Here is a 25,536-nt window from a genome sequence, read left to right as displayed (position 1 = left end):
CATTGCAGTGTTGGATGAAGTGTTTGCGGCGTGGGGTATTCCCAAAGAACTTAAGACGGATAATGGCCCTCCTTTTAATGGACATGAGTTTGGTGAATTTGCGAGGAATCTGAATTTCAAGCATCGTAAAGTCACGCCCTTAAGGCCGCAGGCCAATGGGACCATTGAAAGATTCATGGCCACTCTCAAAAAGACGTTTCAACAAGCGACAGTCGAAAAAAGGGATCTTCAAGTGGCTCTCAATGTAGTCCTAAGGGCTTATAGAACAACACCGCATGCCACCACAGGAAAATGCCCCGCCCCTTAATGCTAGGTCGATCCATCAGAACCCGGATACCTACCTGGGAAGGCGCTCTGAGAGCGGTCTCACCCGCTCGTATTCATCAAGAGGTCATGTCAGCTGACCGCCGTGGAAAAGACAAAATGAAGTCATATGCGGACGCCCGAAGAGCGAGATCACCCTCCATACATGAAGGGGACTGCGTCATAGTCAAACAGGAACAGCAAAGGAAAACGGACTGTAAATTCCGAGCTGAGCCTCTGACGATTACTCAAAAAAAGGGTACCATGGTGACCACGGAGTCCGACAGCCGGAGGGTTACCAGGAATGTGTCGCATTTTCAGAAGTGCACTCCAGTCATGAGAGAGTCGCTCCAGAAGATGTTTGGGCAACCCGGGAGTGAAGGAAGAGAACAACCTGCCGTGGCTGTCGAAGGTCAGTTAGAGTAGGGACAGGGACCGAGTACGAAGCATGTAATAAAGCTTGTTATAAAAGAATATTCAGTGTCTGGTATCCTTGACCTAAGACACTACACCGCACAACTGCTTCACGGCACATTTTGGAAATAAAAACCCTGCCTTTTATTTTTGTTTTAATTTTTAAAACCTCAATAAATGGCATTTTTATTCATAATGGCAATAGCTTAAACTCTCGTAAATACAAGACATATTGCATTGCATTTATGATAAAAGGCATTGTCTTGTATTTACGAGAGTTCAAGCTATTGGCATTATAAATGACAATGCCATTTATTTATGTTTTAAAAATGAAAACAAAAATAAAAGGCATTACGAGAGTTCAAGCTATTGGCATTATGAATGACAATGCCATTTATTTATGTTTTAAAAATGAAAACCAAAATAAAAGGCATTGTCATTTACAATGTCAATAGCTCAAACTGGTGTCAATGCGAGACCTATTGCATTGCAAATGCTTGTTATATCTTATACCCGGGTTTAGTGGCTTAGTGGACTAATTTGGCCTGTTTGACCTCATGGTCACAGTTTCAAATCCTGGCAGGACCACTCAGCCTTTCATCCTTCTGAGGTCGATAAAGTGAGTACCATTGAGTTGGGTAACAATAAACATTTGTTATTCAGTGCCAAGATGCCCTTCTGGGTGAACGTGCGCTTTACAAATACACGTTATGTTGTATCTGGGATTTACCTTCTGGACTGGAGATGATCTTATTTAGTTTTGATTTTAGAGAAAAGTGCTATGAAAAATTCTCTTACCTGCTGACTACTGTCCATGCTGTCTCCTGACTCAAATATCGTTGCCAACTTTGTGGCGCAATATTACTTGCTTGTGTGGTAACTGACTGTTAGTCTTGATACTCAAACGGGTTTCAAAACGAATGTCTGCAATGCTCTTTGTAAAGGCAGTCATATTGTTGACATCTCGAGCCATGAAGACTGATGGAGGAGGCGTTGCATTGATCTTATGTGGTTTAGAGCACTGCTTTTGGTGATCTGGGTCATACTCTTTGGCAAACAAGATTAAAGCAGGTGACTAAATTATTTGTAAAACCTTGGCATTTAGGAAATTTCAGCTCAATGATAATATTGAATGTTGCTGATGTGTGCAGCAGGGCTCTCTCCTTACTTCAATCCTCCTTAATCAATGCCTTTGTGAGCTTGACATAAAATTATAAAAACATTGCTTTTTCTCTGAAGATTGACCACAATCTTTCTCTGAATATTGTTACACAGATGGCATTTTTATCTGCAGTCAGACACCTATTAGCCTAAAACACACATTGAATGTACTGTCCATCTATGCTGCAACTAATAGCCTAGTCATCAACTTAAAGGAGTCACTGTGTGTTTTATGCTACAAGATACAGAAGTACGTGGGCCATTGATGGGATTAATTTGCGGCACCGGATCGGTATTGAACCCTAAATTTGATATGTGCCATAGAGTCTCTATTTATTCTTCTTAAGATCCTGTTTTTGTCATAATATTAGTAGTTTGTAGCATACCAAGTGCTACAAGTACTTGGGATATCTTTTGATAACAGAATGAAGAAGGATTTAGAACGAGAAAGGAAGTAAAGCCAATAAATATGTTAGGTAGTACACTACTACAATTTTACAAATCTTAAGGTGTCCATCAGGTATCCCCTGTGACTAGGGCAATCATTGGAAAGAATATTTCTGTTCTCCTGTAGAAATTCTTCAATCTATCTTCCCAGACGAAAAACTAATAAAAGATCTGGATGTTAGCACCTGGATTCAAGTATTGAGGAGTTGGGACATTCTCCTCTCCTCTGATAGTGGTAATGTCATTAGAGCTTGGATTAATGTTGTGTTGCCATAAAGCATTAGCTTGTGTCCTAAACCTCTGCCTTAGTTTGCGTAGAAAAGCTCCTAATGCACTCCATGTGTCCATTTTTGAAGCAGTATGAACATTGAGTTCCCCAGTTGCCAGTAACTATGCTACTTTTTGTAGTGACTATTTTTTAACGTTAAATTTAAGAGAATTCTTTTTAGATAACAGTACCTAGTCTAGCTTTTTAAGGTTAGTTGCAAAAAGACTTTGAATAACTAATTTTGTACAATTCATCAATAGTAAGGAAAATATCTTCATATATTTGGTATTGTATTTTGTACAAATATATGAATGATTAGTTAACTGGATGTGCTCACCGCATCTATGATACTGACACCCTTCACAAGATTAAGAATTAGCCAAATAAAACGCTTTAAGCTATGAGGAAATTGAATTCTAACCTGTCCAAAACAGCCTAAGTGCAGACTTATGTGTAAGAGCCCAAAAGAACTTGAAACACATCTTCGTTGATTGCCAAACATCAGCAAATTATGATTTGTTGTGAGGCCCAACTTAGTATTAAGGTGATAGTCACATATTATATGGATTTGGAACTAAAGCTAAGGGGTGGGGGGTAGTGTTTTCGCTGTAATCAGGTTTTCTTCGCGAATCATTGTTAATTTGTGGCTCTAAACTATAAATAAAACATTATTTGAATTGGAGCCATCAGACCCAAAATGATTTTCACTAAACCTAGAAATAAAAAGTTAAGGAGAAGAGAAATAATTAGATATTTCTGAATAATTTTAACTTCCTGAGTTCTCACCTGAATCCCCAGAATTATTTCAAGTTTATTTTCTTGGGGAGGATTACCACCGGGCAAAATATTGTTTCAGATAATTCATTTTTTCTTCTTTGAGGCAGTCAGTGGGATTTGAGATCCTGTTGAGTTTTAGACAGCTGAGGTCTTCACTACACTAGAATGGGTTATTTTCGATGAGCCTTGATTTGTGGATTGCAAGGGGTGCTTAAATAATTAAGATAATGCTGTTCTGCAGCATACACAAAGAGGATACCTTGTGTTTTTTTTACAGACCCCACCAGGATAGCGAACGGACCTGAAGACCTGGTTGCTAAGAGGGGATCTACAGCACAACTTGACTGCCAGATCAAGTATGATCCAACTTTGAAACTCACAGTTACCTGGCAAAAAGATGACATCCCCTTGTACATTGGAAACAGGTGGGTGCTGTCTTCAAATCATTGGGCATATCCATTTGGTCTTCATGCTAGTTACTATTAAGGATTGTATCATGCTATGTGTCACCTTCTGAATCCAAAGCAATTTATCGTATTTGTCATGATTCCACTGTGTTGGATTTTTTCATAGATTACCATGTTTTGGAGTGTTCTCTGTATCAGCCTGGGAATCTTTATTACATTAAAGTAAAGGTGATACAATAAAGATTAGGAAATGGCCAGTTTACCCCCATTTAGCACTTAGTCAGTGTATGGATTGGTACTAAGCTCTGCCCCCACTGGAGGTGTTGCATTATTTTACCATGTGTCAAAACAGGATGTCCTCTTTAGAGCTTCTGCTCTATTTTTGTTTTTTAATTTTTTAACTAAAAGTTTTTAGCGGCACAGAATTTAAAATGTTTTTTTCTTATGCTGGTATAGTCTGCTGTGTCTTCTAGCTCAAATTGTTCTTTGGGCCTATACTGTACTCCAATGATCAGCCATTTAACTGAACCTGATTAAACTGACAAAGAAAGAGTATTTTCAAAGGCAGCAAGTTCTTCGTAATAAATGTTTTTGCGGAATGATTCACAGGGCACTTGCCTTCATTCAGTATATGGGGAGAACACTCTGTCACATTGTTGAGGGCTTTTGTCATCCAGGACCAAAAAGTGTAGGGTTCAATTTGTATCGTTTTTCCTGTGTAATGAAACGTGCACCGCTTGGTGAGGAGGTACAATATAGGTCCTTCTTTTTCTCAAAACATTTTACAAAATATGCATTGCGCACATAAAAGAAAGCTTTCTTCTTCCAAGGGGTACTGACTAAAAGATTCAACTCTGACCATGGAAAACATCTGGCAAGGCCCAAGATGTTCAACTCCTATACTCTGTTTCTAGGATTTCACTGCTAGACTCTGCTAGACAAACTCCACATATGTCTGAGCAGATGTTGCTGGCTCTCTGTTTGTCAGTTCCATTCTGCATAAGTGTGCCGCTCTTGTCCCTGATACTAACTTCAAAGATGACAAGCAAACCATGTGTCAACATCAAGACCAGTAATAGTAAAACATCAATCCAAGGCACATACTTGGTCCACAACAACTTTGTTGTCAAGTTCCTTATCCCTTTGGTTATGCATTTCAGGGATCCTATTTGAGGAAACTTACGGGGAAAATGCTCATGAAAGCCTCGAGATAAAAAAAGGATGTAAAAGTAACAGCCTATTTGATGATGTGGGAATATTTCGACTATTTAAGGAGAATCTTCCAAGCACATGATAAGGTGTTTTATGTTTACTAAAGAGATTGCCTTGGCACCTTGTTCAGCACTGCCTCCTCATAATCTACCTCCTCCCCAAACTTTTGTAGGAGCAGACCCCTAGAATGCCAAGGAACCACTTCGCCAACATTCCCACCATTTTTTACCTACCTTATGTGTAGGCCGGACAGATAGATAGTGAATCCAGTAGAGATACTCCATGTTTTGCTTTTCACTTTGAAACTAGAGAGTAAGCTCTTCCATTTGGAGCGTGTACCGAATGTTTTGCCCAACAATATTTAAGCTTATATATTGGCCGTTACATTAGGGAATGGGTTGACTCACAGCTTGTGACAACTTATTGTTGCCGGGACCCAGGCCATGTTAACCTGTTCTCAGTAGTGTGAAGACGGACCTACATACTCCCCGATAAATTCAATGCAGTTCCCATAAATGGGGTTTCTGCTTTATTCCCCACCATATGTGATGTGCAGCATCTTTTTTGAAGTATGCACAGTGCCAATGATGTCCACGAAGGAATCATTGAATGAGCCTGCTCAAAATTGTGGTTCAACAGCAGACTGCCATTATCTCTCTCCTAGACTGTTACACAGCACTGGGCCATTATATATGTAGCCCGGTAACTCTGGACCTGGTCATTCAGGGCCTAGAGACACTAGGCATGGTTTCACCAGGTGAAAAAGCAAAACCCTGCTGTACCCACTACAGGGATTGTTGATATGAGCACAGCCTGGACCCATGGTGTACTGCAAGGGGCATGGAAGGCTCCCTATGGCCTAACCATACCCTGCTTTGGCCGCCTCTAGTCCTCAGAATCGGAAATTTTGCCCCCGCCATCCCAATACAAACAAGCATTGGCATAGCCAATAGGTCTCGCCTTTGGGACCTTATAAGTGTTTAGGTAGATCTGTTGGCTTTGCCAATGTTTGTAAGCTATGTTACAGAGACGTTAAGTATTAAAATGGTTAATAAGCTGTCATTGAATTCCGAGCTTTCTTTGGCAACAGGAGAAAGAATGTAACTGCATCGCAGAGGTACATAGCTGTAGAAACAAACACTCAATTAAGGAAATGTATAACTACATAAATACATAAGTCAACAATAAGCGGATCTGCCCAGAACATATATCAAACGTGACTCCCTGCCCAGAACATATATCAAACGTGACTCCCTGCCCAGAACATATATTAAACGGGACTCCCTGCCCAGAACATATATCAAATGTGCTTCCTTTAGTAAGCAGTGCACATTGGAATATAAATGCACAAATTGATCGCGCATCAATGTAATTGTTAAAGAAAGCCATGCCGCCTTGATAACGCGTTGCGATGGCCGACCGGTAAGAACCGCTGCGAAGGATTTGTGGACAAATCCTGGCAAGGAACTGTGGGATAAAGGCTGAACATAGTTTATTTCAGTCCCACAATATTAATAAAATGCCCCGAGAAAAAAATTGCACAAATCATGACCTATATTTGCACAATAGTCGGCATGCATAATTGTGCCTGCAGGTTAAGCATTACATTTCTAGGCACACTCATGAGAGATGGTATGAAAATACTCACAGGGAGGAGGAAACTGCAGAGAGTTGGCAGGGAAAAGTTAAAAACACATGGTAGGAGGGTAAACATGTATTGTGAGCACAGCAAACACGAGACAGAGAGCTGGGGTGGTGAAAAGTGAGGTCAAAGAAAATATATCTGCCATCCTCACTCCAGTCCCATATGCTGCTGGGTCTGCCTGGTGTCAGCGAGGTGCCTGACCTATCCCATGGGGTCTCGGCAGTTAGTTTGGTCGGGCTCCTGCTAACTACCTTTACACCTAAATGCCAGTTGATCTCTGGGACGGAGGAGGTCATGGGGTGGGCAGGGCGATGATCTGAAAGAAACACGTTAGTTAGATTCCTCACCTTAGAATATCCCCAGGCGTCAGACTGGATCCGGAAGATTTTTCACCAGCAATACCCCTTGCGCGTCGCTAGGCGTCGTCTGCGGCTCCGTGTCCGTCGTCGGCCGGAATGACGTCGTCGGAGTACTTAGACGCCGCCCTCGCGCGCTGACGTCAGTTCTTCTTTTTTCCGCGCCAGTAAGCGCAGATCCGGGAGAGCTACCCCTTTTAGTCTTTTTTGACTAAGTTTTTTGATCCTTTTTGATCCTTGTCTCGACTCCGGTGCTGGTAGGATGCCTGGTTTTAAAGCCTGTGCTGACTGCAACCGCTTGATGTCGGTTACGGATCATCACCGCCGGTGCCTTTACTGTTTGGGCCTCGACCACGACGCGGAGTCGTGTTCGGACTGCAAGGCCCTGACCTCGAAGGCTAGACGGGAGCGGTCCCGTAAGCTTCTCGAGCTTCGCCACTCGGCTCCGCGCCCCTCTCGATCCCGGTCCAGGAGGAGGTCCAAGGATCGGTCGCGGAGCCGCAGCAGACGTCCTCATCGATCGTCTGGCTCCAAGTCTTCGGGTAAGTCGAAGCACTCCAAGAAGTCCAAGAGGCGACACCGCTCTTCAGACTCCCCTCGCCGGTCGCGCGACTCGGCCGAGGGTCAGGGTGGTTCCACCCCCGCGGCTCCAGCGGAGCCGCAGGCACCGTGCAAGTCCCCATACCCGCCGGTCCCTGGGACTGACGCGACGCCGGCGGAAGTCAGTGCCTTCCTCTCGGCCATGAGGAACCTGGCTCCGCCGTCGACGCCCACTGGCGCGCCTTCGGGCCCCGCGCACCCGACTGGGCAACCTTGCATGCCGGCGGCGCCGTCGCCGGCTCCGGCCTCGACGCCGCAAGTGCCCGAGGGACCCGTTCCCGAGTCCCCGCCGACGCCGGTCGACCTCGTCACGCCTCCTCTGCCGGCGTCGACACCGGTTCCACCTCCGACGCCGGCTCCGCTCGGCGTCGTGCCCCAGTTCAGCCCTCGCTCCGGACCCGGTGCCGTTACGGCGTCGATGGACGCCGCGTTCGGCGCCGCTGGAGACACATTATGTCTATCGTCCGGCTCCGATCCTTCCTTCTGTTTACCAGGAATCGGATGACGGGGGCGAATGGGAGGGGTCCGAGGATCCTATGGCCGTTCAGGCTCAGCTGTCACAGGACTGGGCAGATGAACTGGGGGAGGCCAGTGGTCTGGATACCTCTCCAGACACTGGATTCATCTTTCCTCCGACTGTGGCTTCGGAGGAGGGTGCTGCTTTCTCTGTGGTGCTGCGCAAGGCGGCCGCAGCCCTTGGGCTCGAGCTACCTGCCGTGGCTGTGAGAACTAACGTCCTCACTGAGGTGCTTCAGTCTGCAGCAAGCTCCACTGAGCCTCTGCTGCAATTCAATGAGGCCCTCATTGACGTTCTGCAGGGCACCTGGTCCAAGCCCTCCACAGTTCCTCCTGTGGACAGGAACGTCGCCAGGCGCCACCGCCCTGCTCCGGGCGACCCCAGTTTTCTGTCCCAACACCCTACCCCCGAGAGCCTGGTTATCCAGGCTTCTACCTCCCAATCCTCCTTCCCGACCGCTCCGCCGGACCGGGATTCCAAGAGACTGGAACAGTTTGGCAAAAAGCTGTTCTCCTCCCTTAGTTTGGGCCTGCGGTCCTTGAACACCGCCTGTATTTTGGACCGTTATGCCCACTCTCTGTGGGATACGGTGGAGGACGTGCTGCCCCTGTGTCCGGAGGAGGTCCAGACACGACTTACACAGGCTCTGGCCGATGGGAGGGATGCAGCACGACATGCTATCCGATGTGGGCTTGACACTACGGACTCGCTGGGTAGGGCGATTTCTACCACGGTGGCGCTTAGACGTCACGCCTGGCTGCGGTCCACGTCCTTTTCGGGTGATGTCCAGAGCACTCTCATGGACATGCCCTTTGATGGCACTCGCCTTTTTGGTGAGAAAGCGGACAGTGCGCTGAATCACTTTAAGGACTCCCGGGCTACGGCCAAGTCCTTGGGCCTCTCGGCCCCGCGGTCGCAAACTTCCGCCTTTCGCCCCTTTCATGGCCAAGGAAGGGGTGCCTCCTCACGTACGCCTAGCCACCAGCCGCAGAACCAACCTGCGCGCGGTCGCGGACGTGGTTTCTGCCGAGGCGGTTCTGGAGGACGACGCGGTCAGCCCACATCCACCCCGGCAGCATCCGCCTCAAAGCCTTCCTAGTCCGAGCTTTCAGGCCCATTCCACGCCAGTGGGCGGCAGAGTTCGCCATCACCTGCTCCACTGGCGGTCCATCACATCGGACAGGTGGGTGCTGCAAATCGTCCGAAGGGGCTACTCCCTCCCCTTCGAGACGACCCCTCCAGCCATGCCACCGCAGCACCACCGTATCTCGGGGGATCATTTGAATCTTCTCCACGAGGAAGTTTCGGCCCTCTTGGCCAAGGGGGCCGTCGAGCGCGTTCCGAGCCCAGAAGTAGGTCAGGGTTGTTATTCCCACTACTTTCTGGTTCCCAAGAAGGGCAAAGGGGGCCTACGCCCTATCTTGGACCTCCGGAACGTCAATGCCTTCCTCCGGAAGGAGAGGTTCAAGATGTTAACTTTGGCTCAGGTTCTAGCTGCCCTAGACCCTGGAGACTGGATGGTAGCGTTGGACTTGCAGGACGCATATTTCCACATCCCCGTCCTGCCGGCCCACCGGCGTTACCTGCGGTTCACGGTGGGTCAAGAGCACTTTCAGTTTACCGTGCTCCCCTTCGGCCTTACCAGTGCCCCTCGGGTGTTCACGAAAGTGATGGCGGTGGTCGCAGCTCATCTGCGCAGATCAGGGGTTCCAGTCTTCCCCTATCTCGATGACTGGTTGTTGAAGGCGGGCTCGCCCCAGGCAGTCGTCTCCCACCTCCAGACTACGGCGGATCTCCTGCATTTGATGGGGTTTTTCAATAAACGTGCCGAAGTCACACCTGAGTCCCTCTCAGGAGCTCCTCTTCATCGGAGCGGTTCTCGATTCGGCGCAGTTCCGGGTCTATCCGCCGGAACAGCGGGTCCGGGATATTCAGGCCCTGATTCCCATCTTTTGGCCTCTATCCTGAGTTTCGGTCAGGCTAGTGTTGCGGCTTCTGGGGCTGATGGCCTCCTGCATCCTACTAGTGCATCACGCCAGGCGGCGCATGCGGGCTCTGCAGTGGGACCTGAAGTTTCAGTGGGCCCAGCATCACGGCAACCTGTCCGACCATGTCTTGATCTCGGAGGGCACTGCACAGCAGTTGCAGTGGTGGCTCACGGACCGCGATTGGGTCACGGGCAAGAGCCTCTCCCTTCCCCAACCGGAGCATGTCGTAGTGACGGATGCGTCCCTCCTGGGATGGGGTGGCCATATGGGAGAGGCGGAGATCAGAGGCCTCTGGTCTCCGGCGGAGTCTCGCCTCCACATCAACCTGTTGGAGTTGAGAGCGATCCGACTTGCACTGAAAGCCTTCCTTCCCTCTGTCAGGGGAAGTGTCGTGCAGGTGTTCACGGACAACACCACCGCCATGTGGTATTGCAACAAACAGGGCGGGGTGGGGTCGTGGACCCTTTGTCAGGAGGCTCTGCGCCTCTGGACGTGGCTGGAACACCAGGGCGTCACCCTAGTGGTTCAACATCTGGCGGGCTCTCTGAACGCCAGAGCAGACGAACTCAGCCCACGGTGCATGATGGATCACGAATGGCGTCTGAACTCCGAAGTGGCGCAAGGTCTCTTTCAGCATTGGGGAGAGCCTTGGTTAGATCTATTCGCCACCGAAGAGAACGCGCAATGTCAGCAGTTCTGCGCGTTGGAATTTCCAAGGCGGCACTCGCTCGGCGACGCTTTTCGTCACGAGTGGAGTTGCGGTCTGTTGTACGCCTTTCCGCCTATACCACTTCTGCCCAGAGTGCTGAAGAAGATCAGGCACGACCGGGCCCAAGTCATCTTGGTGGCTCCGGATTGGGCACAAAGGTACTGGTATCCCGAGCTACTCAGTATGTTGACCGATCCTCCGATACGTCTGCCCCTTCGGGAGGATCTTCTGTCGCAGCAGCAGGGGACGGTCCTCCACCCGAACCTGTCCAGCCTCCACCTCCATGCGTGGAGATTGAGCGGCGGCAGTTGATGCCATTTGACTTGCCTCCTGAAGTCTGTGATATCATTCTGGCAGCCAGGCGTCCCTCCACAAAGACGGTATACGCCTGCCGGTGGAACAAATTTGTGGCATGGTGCACAGCAAAGGCTGTGGATCCCCTCTCCGCCCCTCTTTCTGAGGTTCTCCTCTTTTTTCTTTCTTTGGCCCGACAGGGCTCTGCCCTGGGCACCTTGAAAGGTTATCTTGCTGCCATCTCTGCCTTCTTGCGGCTTCCTGATCAGCCTTCTCTTTTCAAGTCCCCTGTGGTTACACGCTTTCTAAAAGGCATTACTCACACGTTCCCTCCTGTCCCTTTTGTAATGCCTCAGTGGGACTTGAATCTTGTTCTCACATTTCTAATGTGCGCTCCCTTTGAGCCTCTTCATAATTGTCCTCTTCGTCTGCTGATGCTTAAGACTGCTTTTCTGGTAGCCATCACCTCGGCTAGATGGGTGAGTGAGCTCCAGGCTTTATCATCAAAGCCTCCTTTTCTCTCTGTTCATCCGGACAAGGTTGTCCTTCGGCCTCGTCCCTCCTTTCTTCCGAAAGTGGTGACCCCCTTTCATCTTGGGCAGTCTGTCACCTTGCCCACCTTCTTTCCGCCTCCGCATCCTTCCAAAGAGGAAGAGAGGCTCCACCGTCTGGACCCAAAACGTGCGCTCTCCTTTTATCTGGACCGCACAAAGCAGTTCCGGGTGGACGACCAACTTTTCGTTGGATACGTGGGTGCTAAGAAGGGGAAAGCTGTGCACAAACGGACCATCTCTCTGTGGGTCGTTTTGTGCATCAAAATTTGTTATTCCTTGGCAAAAAAGGACCCTCCTGTTGGGCTGCGCGCCCATTCTACTCGGGCCACAGCGGCTACTACTGCTTTGGGACGGGGTGTCCCTTTGCAGGGCATCTGTCAGGCGGCGAGGTGGGCTTCGCTACACACGTTTGCCAGGCATTATTACCTTGACAGCCAAGTCCGGAGGGATGGATTCTTTGGCCGTTCTGTCCTCCAGGACTTTCTGGTGTGATCTTGGTTCGCAGACCCACCACCGGGGATGGTATTGCTTGGGTATCTATTCTAAGGTGAGGAATCTAACTAACGTGTTTCTTTCAGATGAACAAGTTACTTACCTTCGGTAACGATGTATCTGTAAGAAACATTAGTTAGTTAGATTCCTCACCGACCCACCCATCCTCCCGTTCTGCGAACTGACATCTAGGGTTAAGGTTATCCTTTTCAGGGCCCTAGATTTTGTTTTTGGCACCAGTGTCGGTCTTTGCATGGCTCTGCGTTCCTGGCGCGGAAAGCTATGTACAAGAACTGACGTCAGCGCGCGAGGGCGGCGTCTAAGTACTCCGACGACGTCATTCCGGCGCACGACGCCGACGACGGACGCGGAGCCGCAGACGACGCCTAGCGACGCGCAAGGGGTATTGCTGACGAAAAATCTTCCGGATCCAGTCTGACGCCTGGGGATATTCTAAGGTGAGGAATCTAACTAACTAATGTTTCTTACAGATACATCGTTACCGAAGGTAAGTAACTTGTTCTTCATCACATTTCTCTACTTTTCGCAAGCTATTATCTTTAAAATGTCCCTAAACGTTGCCAAAACAAATGGAATGAGTACATAATACTGCAGGAAAACGGGACGCTAGTAACGCACTGAGTAATTAAATCAAACTTCTTTTGAGTGACTCTGGCTGGTATCTACAGTATTCCCAAACTGTTCATTTCTTAAAGGAACATACCATGATTAGTATATTGCTTACAATCTGAGCACTGCATGAAAAAGTAACCTCTGAACGTCATTTTAAAGGCCAATGCTTAGGGAAGTTTGAACACCAAACGAAAATTAGCCTGTGAAATAAGAGCTGCTTGTGTCCAGAATGGCACAGTAATTGAATAAAAAAAAACTAATAAAAAAACAGAGGTGGGGGTATGACGTTGCCAGGGTATTAAATAGTCTTTGATTCGTACTGCCAACTCCACAGGGCCGGATCCCTAGAAAGTCTTTGCGATAATTATAAAATCCAGTTTCAACATGGATAACGACCCATCCTACCCTCAAACACGACCAATTATTATGCACCTTTCAGAGCAAAATCCACGAAAAGCTGCTGTGCCGCAAGTGCTGACTTACGTGTATAACCCAAAATGCCCCCACCACACATGGACCCAAGTGTGAAAGGACTAGCAGCCCGTCCTGACCATAGCAAGATGGCACGTTCAATAGTTGTTCCAAAAAGCACCATTAATGGGTCATCTACACCCGAAAGCACGCAGGGATGTCACGCTCACTGCTGCGTGCAGGATAGTGTAAAGTGCAGGTCTGTGGAACAATACATCGACAAAACCGAACTCAAAGCACTGGATAGTGGGTGAAATGGCTACTGTACCCCGCTTTATGCACCACGTCCAGATATCTGAAAGGGAAAGCAGGGGCATGCACGGTGCCCCGTTTTAGGTGTAGGCACTTGTGGCGCATAATATGATCTCAAAGCAATGGCTGAAGAGGTCTGACCGGAAGTAGGGAGCTCAAGGGGCTGGGACAGAAGCCCACTGTACTGGGTAAGACTAAACTGTCCAGGGGTCCTGCTCTCCAAACGTTTGATGCCAAACAGGAAGAAGCAGTATAACTCATCACTAGTGTAACCTACCCCGCTGGCTGTTTGCTTAAAGTCAAATTGCAAAACTCCTCCTCCTGTCAGGGCATCAGCAGCAGCTCCCTCACGTCAGTGTGTGTCAACACAAAGGTCGTATACTAAAGCTCACGCCTCCAGGCAAAAGCAATTATGCAAATGCAATAAGGAGGGGGATCGAGTGAGCCACAAATTATAATTAAAACAGAGCTTGTAAATATCAGCAAAGACCAAGGGCTTTTGTTTTTACTGGTTTACCGGGATCCAAAATAAGGTGTCACTGCCACCTTTTAACACACAAAGGAGAGCGTAGGAGCCACACAGAGACCCGCAGAGGTGCGCCTGTCTCACGGCAGGCTCCCGCCAGCAGGGCCTTTTTGACCTTAAGCAAACATTCCCTATATTCAGAAAGCGACCAGTGCTAAATTGTTTTCCTGCGGTGTTACAAGAGCTGCAACTAGCGCCTTCTCCTCCCGGGTCTTGCTTCAGGCCACCAGGCATACCTGGTGGGACGGACCCGGAAAGTAGCGTGCACGTTAAACGTCCGAGGCACAATTGTAACTGGTACCCACAGACTGGGGGGTGGCGGGGCAAAGTGTGGGTACAACCTACTTCTAAACTTTCCCGACATCAGCAGAATGGAAACCGAGCCAGAAAAAGATGATGTAGTGACAAGTCCTGGTTCGCGTAACTTGGTAAAGTAGCTGAGCAGGTAGGAAGTTCAAGCCATTCGTTGAGGGTAACTATTTACTGTAAAAGCCTTTTTCCAATCACAGAACGCATACCTCAGCTACAATTAGGCCTAACTTCTGTTTAGAAAGTTTCCTTGTTAGTAGAGTTTAGTGACATTCCGGTAACAACTTCCGAAAAACACTAAAAAAACAAAGAAAACTATACATCGTCAACGTGAGTGTGCAAACGTATCACAGGTCTTTAAAAAAGTATGCAGTAAAAACTTCTCTAAAGCATAAAAACAATAACAAAAAGGGTTCCTTCCTGTATCACAAACGAAGTGTGTAAAACAGATCACATGGCCTAGTGAAAATCTCAGGAAAGAGGAAAAAGAAAGCAAATCACCGAGTATGGCCACCGCGAGTGTGTAAAATAAATTACAGGGCGTGGGGAAAAACCTGTGAAAAGCATAAAAAGTAACCGGGTCTGCAGCCGCAAAAAAAAAAAAAAAAAAAAAAAACAAGCGCGACCGCTAAAGTCACAGGACCGCGCTCCCCAAAAAATTAAATAAACCAAGCGCGGCCGCTAAAGTCAGCGGAACGCGCTCCAAATTAATTATATGAACAAACAAGCGCGTTGAAAGCGGCCAGCCAGCGGCAAATCAATGAGGAAGTGAAACATGCATTTCAAAGTGAATTCTTTTAGGGCTCAAAAATAGTGCTTACCGAGTAATTGAAGGAGGCAGTGTTCCTTCACAATTAAAAGATCCAATCCCAGTGGGCGGGGCCAAAAGCGGACAGGGTGGCAACCCTCAGTGTAATGATTGCCTCCGGGGCAATCATTACACTGTGTTTTGCATAATCCATGACGCAAGACGACACACACAAATCAAAAATGCAGGTGGAGCAGCGACTCGACTTCTGGAACCGTATTGATTCCAAGAAGCCCTCGCATGGCGAGTGCAGCGCATGCGCTGCTAACACCAGGCGAGACCTAAAAACAGTAATGAGGACCTCCGGGTAAGCATTGACTGATCAGTGTTCGTAGACCTGAAGAATCAAGTGTCCAAACAGCGTAACCTGGTTAACCATTGGTCAGCATCACTTGTGCCTCTTGGTAAACATAAAACTGGTTCCAGCCTGCATTCCATATGCAAATTATTGGTGATTAGAATGCAAGACTTCGAGTAGTACGGAACGCTGCAGCAAGGCTGTTGCTCAGAATCCCTCCCAGTTCCCACGTGACTCCCCACCTAAGGGCCCTCTATTGGCTCCTGATGAAACCAAGGGTGACATTTAAAGCCTTGGTCCTCATGCACAAGTCCTTGAATGGGACTGGGCCATCATATCTCAAAGGGAGAATTAGTTCATATATCCCCCACGTACCCTCCGCTCTTCCTCAGCACACATGGCAAGGGTACCTCGAATCAATCGACTCCGAATGGGTGGGAGATCCTTTTCCTATCTTGGACCACTCTCCTGGAACAAGCTCCCACCCTACCTGAGGCTGATTGCCTCGAACTGTATAAGAAGAAGCTCAAAATCCACCTCTTTAACAATTAGTATCCCGCATGCGACTCGTTGCCTCCACTGCCAGCGCCGGGACACTCCTCGGAGTAGGCGTGCGCTCTATAAATGTTTAGAACATAACATAACTAAGTGTACCTCATCCTACCTTCAAGGGTTGATAGGTACCACTCACACCAGGCTGGGGGCAGACGTAATTAATAGCAGCCACACCAGGAGCTTCAATGACTTGTAGGAAGACTGCAGACAACCGTACACATTCCTGAAGCACCAATGTGTGCACAAACAGACACATTTGCAACAGGTGGTCTTATTTATTTTTTTCAATTATATAGCATTGCTATTCACTGAAAGGCATTGTTGCGCTTTACACGTAACACAAAAGACATACTTGAGTGACATTACAGAAATTCTCAATTAGTCAGATCCGCATGTGGAAAGTAGGAGCCACCTGAACAGGGAAAGGATTCATTCAGAATTAGTTGAGGTTAAGGTAAAAAGGTGAGTTTTCAGAAGTTTCCTGAAGGTGAGCATGTCCATTTGTATCCTGATTAAGTGCTGGGAGTAGTTCCAGACAGTGATTGCTGACATCATAAAGGTCTCTTTTGATGCCGTAGATGTTCTGGAGGGTTTTCCCGGTGGAAGCTATCTGTGCTGCAAAGACTCCTTTCTCATCTGACTATCATAAGGAGTGATGCCAAGAGACCTTGTCAAACAACAGATTTAGAATGTTGTTCTGGCCGGACTTAGTAGGCCATACACTTCATTTGAACCCTGGAGAAATGATGTTTGCAGGATCCCAGCTAATATGCGTTTACAAAGCCCAGACATGACATGATTGAGCCGTTGGTGCCGTTAGTCTGAACTGGCTAGATGCAAGAAGGTGTTTAATTTTCTTAAAAGCGTGTAGGAATAAGTTTGCTGATTGAGCCATCTTATTTACACGTGGTGCTAGAGACAGAGGGACCGATTACGAGTTGCATGATGCAGGGACGCTAAAATGACCAGGTTTAGACTCATTGATTCCAGATCGTAGTTACTACCAGAATAGGAAAGAAGATGTGAGGACATTATCTCTTATTTTCCTGTTTCTGACTGTATTTCCTTCTTCAGAAGAAGGAATCTGTGGGTAAAACGCTGAGGAAGACATTTGTTGTGGATTCACACTGGGTGCAACTAAGAATCAGGCAGGGCGTTGTCGTCCCCACCCACTGCAGCCCCCTGTGATTGATGCCAGGGTATTATTGATGGTTTACATTCGAGAATTCACAGATTACAAGAAGAGCAAAAGATTTCTTGCCCAAGAGTGTAGTGTCAAGTTTATTTTTTTCTTCAGGTAATAAAACGGAATACTAACTTTTGGGGACGTAATATGAAGCAATTTTACACACACTGCTGTATTTTCTTGAGATGCAACTTGAGTCTTAGTAATTTAGTCAAAATGTGTTTAGGGACTGTGTAGTCCGAATGTTCACATCACATTCTGTGCTGAAATATGGTCTAAAATAAGAATTGTAGACTGGATGACATTGGGATTTTTTTGGGGTACTTTTATTTTTGCATGTTATATAGTTTAACGCAGTATAAAGTGCATGTAACCGGTGCCATTATTATAATCACTGAATACAGGTATACAATCATCCCTTAAGCAGATTGGATCAATTCCACAGATTCCCAATACACAATGTACCATTTAGCGCAATAGGTCACAGCCAAGGTTCACTATAGCTTTCAGTTATGCACCCACCTTGGGCGTCAAAATGCCATTCACCTCTGGTCTCCCTCATCTAAAAACGGACACAAAAGTTTTGCTCTACCTGTCTTGATAATAATAGATCGAATGGATCTTGCTGATATATAACCCAGAGAGTCGCTTCCGGCTATACCATTTGAGCGAGAGCACACAAAGAAGTTTGATTAAAGATTATACTTTTTATTTGATCATTCATTGGTACAATTGCAAAACACAGACACTACAAATGTAACTTAAATTGATTTTTGAAAAGATGTATGCAAAAACCAAAGGAGGCCCCGTCAGAGAAGTAAGAGGGGTGTATAAACAATTATATCACATTCATACTCACCAGGCAAAACATTCAACCTTACACAACCAATCAATACACTACATATACATTTTCACCGCGTTAAAAATTTTTTTTTTACACACAAAGGTATTCTCCTCAAAAACATTAATATGTACTGTTGGAATTGATGGAGACAACAAAGCAATACAAAAAGACACGCCGACGCGCGTTTCGGTGCAATCACCCAACAATGAGGGTGACACCTTCTTCAGGGCGTAAGTTTTATGCGTTTCTGTTGTCCGAGGGGCCTAAATTAAAGCCTAAAGTACATCAGTATCATTGTGAAGAAATCGCAGAATCGATACTGGATGAGTCCAAACTGTCAGCTTCCTGGCAAGTTGTGAGGCGAAAAATGTTGAAGGGTAACTCCAAACTCGATGATAGCAGATTGAGAATAGCAACTATTCTGTTTTTGGAAGTAAGTCGATTCTTTTAATGATTTCAGACTTTAGATCTATTGTCCGATGATCAAAAGCCGGCTGGTCACGTTACTATATATCAAGGTACATGGAAACAATGTATCCGGAGTCACACGCTAACACGGATATGTCAATTTTAACGTAGCGATGTTGCTTGTATAAGCATTCGTGATGCGCCAAGTCGATAGCGTCCTTTCGGATGAAAAGTTACCGCTGCAAAAAACCGCGGTTCAAAAACAGAATAGTTGCTATTCTCAATCTGCTATCATCGAGTTTGGAGTTACCCTTCAACATTTTTCGCCTCACAACTTGCCAGGACGCTGACAGTTTGGACTCATCCAGTATCGATTCTGCTATTTATTCACAATGATACTGATGTACTTTAGGATTTAATTTAGGCCCCTCGGACAACAGAAACGCATAAAACTTACGCCCTGAAGAAGGTGGCACCCTCATTGTTGGGTGATTGCACCGAAACGCGCGTCGGCGTGTCTTTTTGTATTGCTTTGTTGTCTCCATCAATTCCAACAGTACATATTAATGTTTTTGAGGAGAATACCTTTGTGTGTAAAAAAATGTTTTTAACGCGGTGAAAATGTATATGTAGTGTATTGATTGGTTGTGTAAGGTTGAATGTTTTGCCTGGTGAGTATGAATGTGATATAATTGTTTATACACCCCTCTTACTTCTCTGATGGGGCCTCCTTTGGTTTTTGCATATATCTTTTCAAAATCAATTTAAGTTACATTTGTAGTATCTGTGTTTTGCAATTGTACCAATGAATTATCAAATAAAAAGTATAATCTTTAATCAAACTTCTTTGTGTGCTCTCGCTCAAATGGTATAGCCGGAAGCGACTTTCTGGGTTATATATCAGCAAGATCCATTCGATCTATTATTATCAAGACAGGTAGAGCAAAACTTTTGTGTCCGTTATTGGTTTTGTCCCCTACTGCTCTCCCTACATCAAAATTGGGGTACCCCTATTTTCAGTGGATACTCCCTCATCTAAAGCCATGTCAGCTATGACAGATTCATTAAAGGTTGTCAACATTGCACCCCATGCCTCCAGATCCTCAGCCACTTTCTCATCTATGCAGGAAAGGGCATTGGGGATTTTTTTGCATCGGGGCAGCACCACAGTTTGCCTCGTTACAGCTAAACATTGCGCTTTATTGGAGGCATCTCTTCACCATATGTTAGACAATATTATCGAACCTGGTGGTGATTAATGAATGGGTGCGCTCTGTTACATGGACCTTTGCTTTAAGTACAAATAATGATCTTGGTGGGATGGTCCTTATGCGAGTGGATGAGTGGTGGGAAACCTGATAAAGGTTATGTTTACTGCTACTGCAGCCTGGAAGGGCGCCACATCTAAGAATTTGATGGAGTGGCTGCTCACAAAAGAAACTCCTTTTTGGATGGGTGGGTAAGACCTGAAGGGAATGGTCCAAACCTTGAGTTTTTAAGCAATGAAAGAGCACAGGTCTCTTCAATCTCATAGACAGAATGGAAAGATATGAACACCTTTGTAGAATTTCAAAATTAAAGTTACTTTACTACGGGGAGTATTTGTGTAATATGCTTCAAAGATATATAACATGAATTGTCTTCTATCAGTGAGTCACTCCCAAGTGAAGGTCCAGGGAGCACATTGAGGAACTACCCATAAGTGCAATTCTTGAAATTTATAAAACACTTTTGCAGTATAACAGAAGTATTGTTTAAACTTGGACTTAAATGCGTGTCCTATCGTGGAACACTATAAGGTCAGAATGGGTAGAGATGCAAACACATCCTGTCGAGATGGATGTTCAATCTGCTCTGAGGTTTCTCCAGCTCAAAATCCTTTATAGGGTATAATACACTTATGTCAGACTCTGTGAGATGAGGTTAGTTCGAAATTCTGTCTGATACAGAGAGGAAATGGGAACATTCTAACATTTTGTATAGCGTTATGCTAATGTCCAGATCTTCTGGGTAATGTGAATGCTGAGCTTAGTACTATTCTGGCATTTCAAATAACCCATACATCTTTGTGGCTGTGCTAGACATGTGCTGAAACTTAGCTTTATCTAGGACTGAGCCTGGAACCTTGGGGTTAAGATTGGCAAGGTGTCACACTACTTAGAAATGTAGGAGAAGAGGGCATAAAATAGCCAATATTAAGACATGGGACTGAGCAATGCACACGTACATAATCAGGGGTGTGGAATTTAATAAAATATCTACTTGTCCCTGGGGCAGGTTGCTTCATAAATCTATTTGTCCTGTAATAAAATCCACTTGCCCCTTCGGTGCCATGTAGTGCAGCGATAAATTATGGCAGCAATCTCATATAAAAGCTCTGATATAGCCGCTCTGATTATGCCAGGGCTCATACCATAGTAGTGTTTGAATACTTGCAATCCCCTTATGTTGCCACATTTTCACAGATCTACATACTGGGGCTAAAGGTAGTGGTAAGAAATAGTTCCAGGGTTAAAATGCCCTTTTGAGTCTGCAAACTTACTAACTTGCACGTTTTAAGGGTTTTCAACAACTGTTCTCTAATCTTTTCAATCAATCAATTGCTTTATTTCGATAACTTGTATCATAAAAGCATCGTTCAACATTTTTACAAGAGGTAGAAAATTGATATAATGCAAGTAATCAGTTTATACATGGTCGATCTAAAGAATATGCTTACTCAGTACATTTAAACATGTTTTTGCACCACAAGACATAAAATAGTTATCGGCAAAGCTATACTATAAAAATGTCTACAAACTCTTTTCTAAAGTCATGCATAATTTAGATGTGAATAGTTAACAAAATAAAAACTTGACAAGGCAACCCAATGGGCTTGTATACAGTGCCAGTGCGTTTACATTATAAAAAGGCTTTCTTGGTTTGAGATGACTTCTCAGTATGACCTAGAGTGTAAGATTAAGGCACCCCTCGCAAGGCTTTTTGTCTAACTGCCAAGCATGGCTTAAGAACTTAGCCACCCCACAAGCAAAGAGAGCTCTTGAGTCGGATTTCAGAATGAGCAGAGCAACCCGATGGTCACGGGTGCCCATGTGTCTGCAGAACGGTTTCAGCCATTTGGTCCTTGCGATGTTATAGTCTGGGCAGGCAAACATGACATGGGCAACACACTCCAGCGAGGCTCTGCAACAAGGCCAACCTTCTGTTGTGTGATTGGGTGGACGCCATTTTGTTATTGCGTGGACTGTGAGTGTGCCGAGCCTAAAATGGATATACAATGCCCTATCTCGTGGGACCTGGATTATGTCAAGGTAAGGCTCGAGGCTTCTGGTCTGCTTGTGGTTAAACAATTCATCCGTTAGCCTCCCTGCGTTTGGCTTACTGAGTTACTGGCTGTCTGTCCAATCCCAGTATATGCGTTTGAGCTCTATCTTGTTTGGGGGGTTTTGACTATCCCATGATTCTTTGAGGCCCAATAGTGTAATGGTTTTCCTAACGTTTGATATCCATTTAACCCTATGATCCACATCTAGGCTCATCACCTCGGTAATCTTTTCCCATACTGAGAAATGTTGGGAATTTACTCCTGACAATGGCAGGCATAAACCATCTTCCAGAGTTGGAAAAAAAAAAGTTGTTGGAGGGAAAGTAAACTTGCAATCATTCAGATTTTCGCATTAGCAAATCTACACATGCATCTTGCTCATGCTAAAATGCAGTTCACAAATATTTTCTAGGAGTACTATTTGTTGTCCTACTTCTGTAAATGCTTGAGAATTCGCAAAAGCCCTATAACTGCACTTAATGTGAGGACATATACCATGGGTGCACTTTTGAGACTTTCTTTAATAATTGGGCACCTAATTTGGTCTAGCGTTGACCAGGACCTTTTTATTTATTAAAATTCTGTATCGGCTGGCTTCACTGTGAGTGACCGCATTCTGCTCTTTCACAAGGAGCATATCGGCTCACAAAGTAGTTTTGTTCGGTGCCAGTAACTACTGTGGCAGTGTGTGCTTTTTGAGACCAAAAAACTATTTTTGCTTTTGCCAATGTTTGTTATAATGGTGAGGGTCCAGCAGCTCCCACACCAATAAGGTTTTACAAAAACCATGCCAAAACAAGCAACACATTGACAAAACTAAAAAGCTGACCACCAATTTCAGACCTATTGCCTTTGCCAATGCTTGTTTATTTTTGTTTCCCATAATCTTATTGAAACTGGTTACACTGCTTTTCCATTATGAATATTTTTGGGAAATACTAGCATGCGTCATCACATGTTACTAAATGATGCTGCAAAGAAATGGTACCTGAGATTTTACAGTAGTTTAGCAAAAATAAATGTTTCCTGCTTTCATTTTTTTATGAACCATTTTATTTTGAAAGCAAAGAATCCTCAATCTTGCTTTCAAGCTTCTGCAAATATTTGCATCAAATCAGAGAGCATTCTGGGAGCATTATACATAACCTCATGTTGAGAAACGTTGAAAACGTGTGTACACCTTTTTATATTGGAACCACTGTCAGTAGTGCAGTCAAAGTTTACGACATTTACTTAGAACACTCACCCTAGTAATAAAGGCTTTCAATTAATGAACCACAAATACAAGTTTGAACAGCATTAACATATGGACAAAAATATTACCTTAACTGCAGACAGTGCCCTTCCCTGATCCAAAATGTGGGACTGCAAACTGGCAGCCAAAGGGTTTGTGCTGCTGGGGGTTGGGCCTACTTGTCCTAAAGACAAAATATACATGAAAACTTGTTGCCCTTGTGCAGCGGAGTTTTTCCCCTGCTCGAGCTCACAAACTTACCGTTCGCGATCGCGAGCTGCCGCTTGGGTAGATTTTCTACCGGATCAGCAGGAAGACCAGTGCGAACGTCAGTTTGCACTGCACTCCGCTACTTTGCAAACTCTGCGAAGTGTTTTAGTAACGTTGCAGAGTATCGTGTAGCAAAACTCCTCGCACTACGCCCAGGCCTGCAAAAGATTGACATATGAAGATCGTGGGTGCCCAAAGAAATTCCTCAAAATAAATGTGCCCTGGAAGGAAGCAGAGACTCCGTCGACCATAAATAACCTCAGCTTCTTTCTGTATCCCGTGCCATTGAGCATTTTATTTGTTTGCTTAACAAAGTATTGAATCCCCTTTTTTATTTTGCAAAGCTTAATATATTATTTGTTTTGCTTTATTGACTATATTGCTTGCATAATTTGGTTCACCTTTCTTTGACTATACTGCCTTTTATGGCTGCAGAGAAAATAATAAAAACTGTTCTTAATAAAACACTGCTTGCTATTATGTTTAATTGTGCATGAATTCATGAAGCATCCTGTGCTGGTGAAGAAAGAGCTACTTATCTGCAACTGCAGTTCACTAGCATTATCTTCCATGGATTTCCATGTTACTCCCTGGTGAGCCATGTTGGATAGGAGTATAATAGTATAAACACACTCCAGCCTATAATAAACTTACCAGTTTTCTAGAACCAAAAGCTAGTTCTTACCCACCTAAAGGTTTCTAACGGAACAGCCCAAATGGGGAGGATGGAATACTAAAGTGAATGTTTTTATATTATTTGGAATTCATCATGGTGGCCTTTATCTCTGGTCCCCGCACCTGAGCCAAACAAAGGGGCAAAAAACCTAGGAGTCTTCATTAATGAGTCTTTATCCATGCAGGAACAAGTCAATGCCACTTGTGGTAAATGCTTTGGCTTGATCAAACTCTTCAGGAATCTTTTCAGTTGGATTCCAGTTGAGTGGCGCAGAACCGTACACAATCCAATCCTTAATCGTCAGTAGGTTGGACTACCGAAATGCCATACATATGGGGATGACTATCTTTTTACCCACCTACTGGTGATGCAAAACACAGCCGCGAAGCTCTTCTGCAATAAAGATAGAACCAGCTCTACATTTACTTGCCTAAAAACCCTCCACTGGCTTCCCTTCCGAAAGAGCAAAATGTAAGCTTCTCTGCCATACACATAAGGCTGTTCATGACTCCAGCCCTGTGATCCTTCGATCTAAAGTGGAGTTGTACAAACCTACAAGAAACCTGAGATCAGAAAATCTAGCCTTAGCCAAAACCAAATGTGTCAAAAAAAGCCAGAGCTGGAGGCCTTTCCCTCCCCCATCTTGCAGTGGCCCAGTGGAATCTACTACCCCTGGACCTCCACCTCAGTATGGACTATGTCAGATTTAGAAAAAAGCTTAAAACATAGCTCTTCACTAAGGAACTGACTCAATCTAATGAATTGCCCCTCCCTCCTAGTACATTGGGAGATAGGCTGTTTCAGCACTGTGATGTCCCTCTGGGGATGAGTGTTTGCTCTCTACGAACACTGCAAATATTATAATTGTGTATGTAGGTTTTACAGCCTACATTTTCAGCCTGACAACATACACATCTATAAATGATACAAGCATTGGAGAACTGTGTTTACAGGTAATTTACTTTTTCTCTATCACATAATACCTTATACATTTCTGCTGACTGTTCAGACTTTCCTGGTTCTTTTGGGGAGGCCTTGACAATGTTGCTGTGGGCTTATCTCTGCACTGGTCTCATCACAGGACTTGTATAGTGGGAGAGGTGTGGCGCAGCGGCTAGGGCGGCTGACTCCCAAGCGCGGGGATCGCGGGTCGATCCCCAGCGTCAGAGGTAGATCAGCTCAGCATCATGTGAGACTAGGCAATAGCTCTCTTAATCTACCCGACCGCCCCCATCGGTGATTAGTTTGCGCTTTACAAATACCAGGTTTTTTTTTTTTTATGTGAGGATCTTGATACTGTTATTATTCTGCTTCCATGACTTTCTTCTTTCTATCCCACAGAATGAAATGGGCAGATCACTCTCTGACCATTTATGGCGTTGTTGAGAAAGACCAGGGGGCTTACACCTGCATTGCCAGCACTGAGTTGGACTGGGACTTCGCCAAAGCCTATCTAACTGTTCAAGGTGACTTTTACCCCCTGCATTTTTGTTTTTCATCACCAGGGGTCAGAGGAAGGGAAGCATGTTGGGTATGGGGATGTATTTATAGACTTGTCTTCATACTCAGCAAACTGGGCAGCCATATTTGGAACTAG

At 45.4% G+C, this 25,536-nt stretch overlaps 1 protein-coding gene across 2 annotated transcripts in view; it reads left to right on the top strand.

Annotated features, from left to right (window-relative positions):
- The window catches only part of NFASC (neurofascin), a 1,241,670-nt gene that overhangs the window by 844,284 nt on the left and 371,850 nt on the right, over positions 1–25,536 (top strand). For both annotated transcript variants that reach the window (XM_085627649.1, XM_085627634.1), the window contains exons 16-17: positions 3,648–3,795; positions 25,281–25,405. In XM_085627649.1, the coding sequence (XP_085483775.1) occupies positions 3,648–3,795; positions 25,281–25,405 (273 nt within the window). The remainder of the gene's footprint in view (positions 1–3,647; positions 3,796–25,280; positions 25,406–25,536) is intronic.

The sequence above is a fragment of the Triturus cristatus genome, chromosome 1_1 (genome assembly GCF_964204655.1).
Source record: "Triturus cristatus chromosome 1_1, aTriCri1.1, whole genome shotgun sequence".
Classification (NCBI taxonomy): domain Eukaryota; kingdom Metazoa; phylum Chordata; class Amphibia; order Caudata; family Salamandridae; genus Triturus; species Triturus cristatus.
Note: the sequence above shows the minus strand (reverse complement) of the source record. Positions and strands in the feature narration are given on the sequence as shown.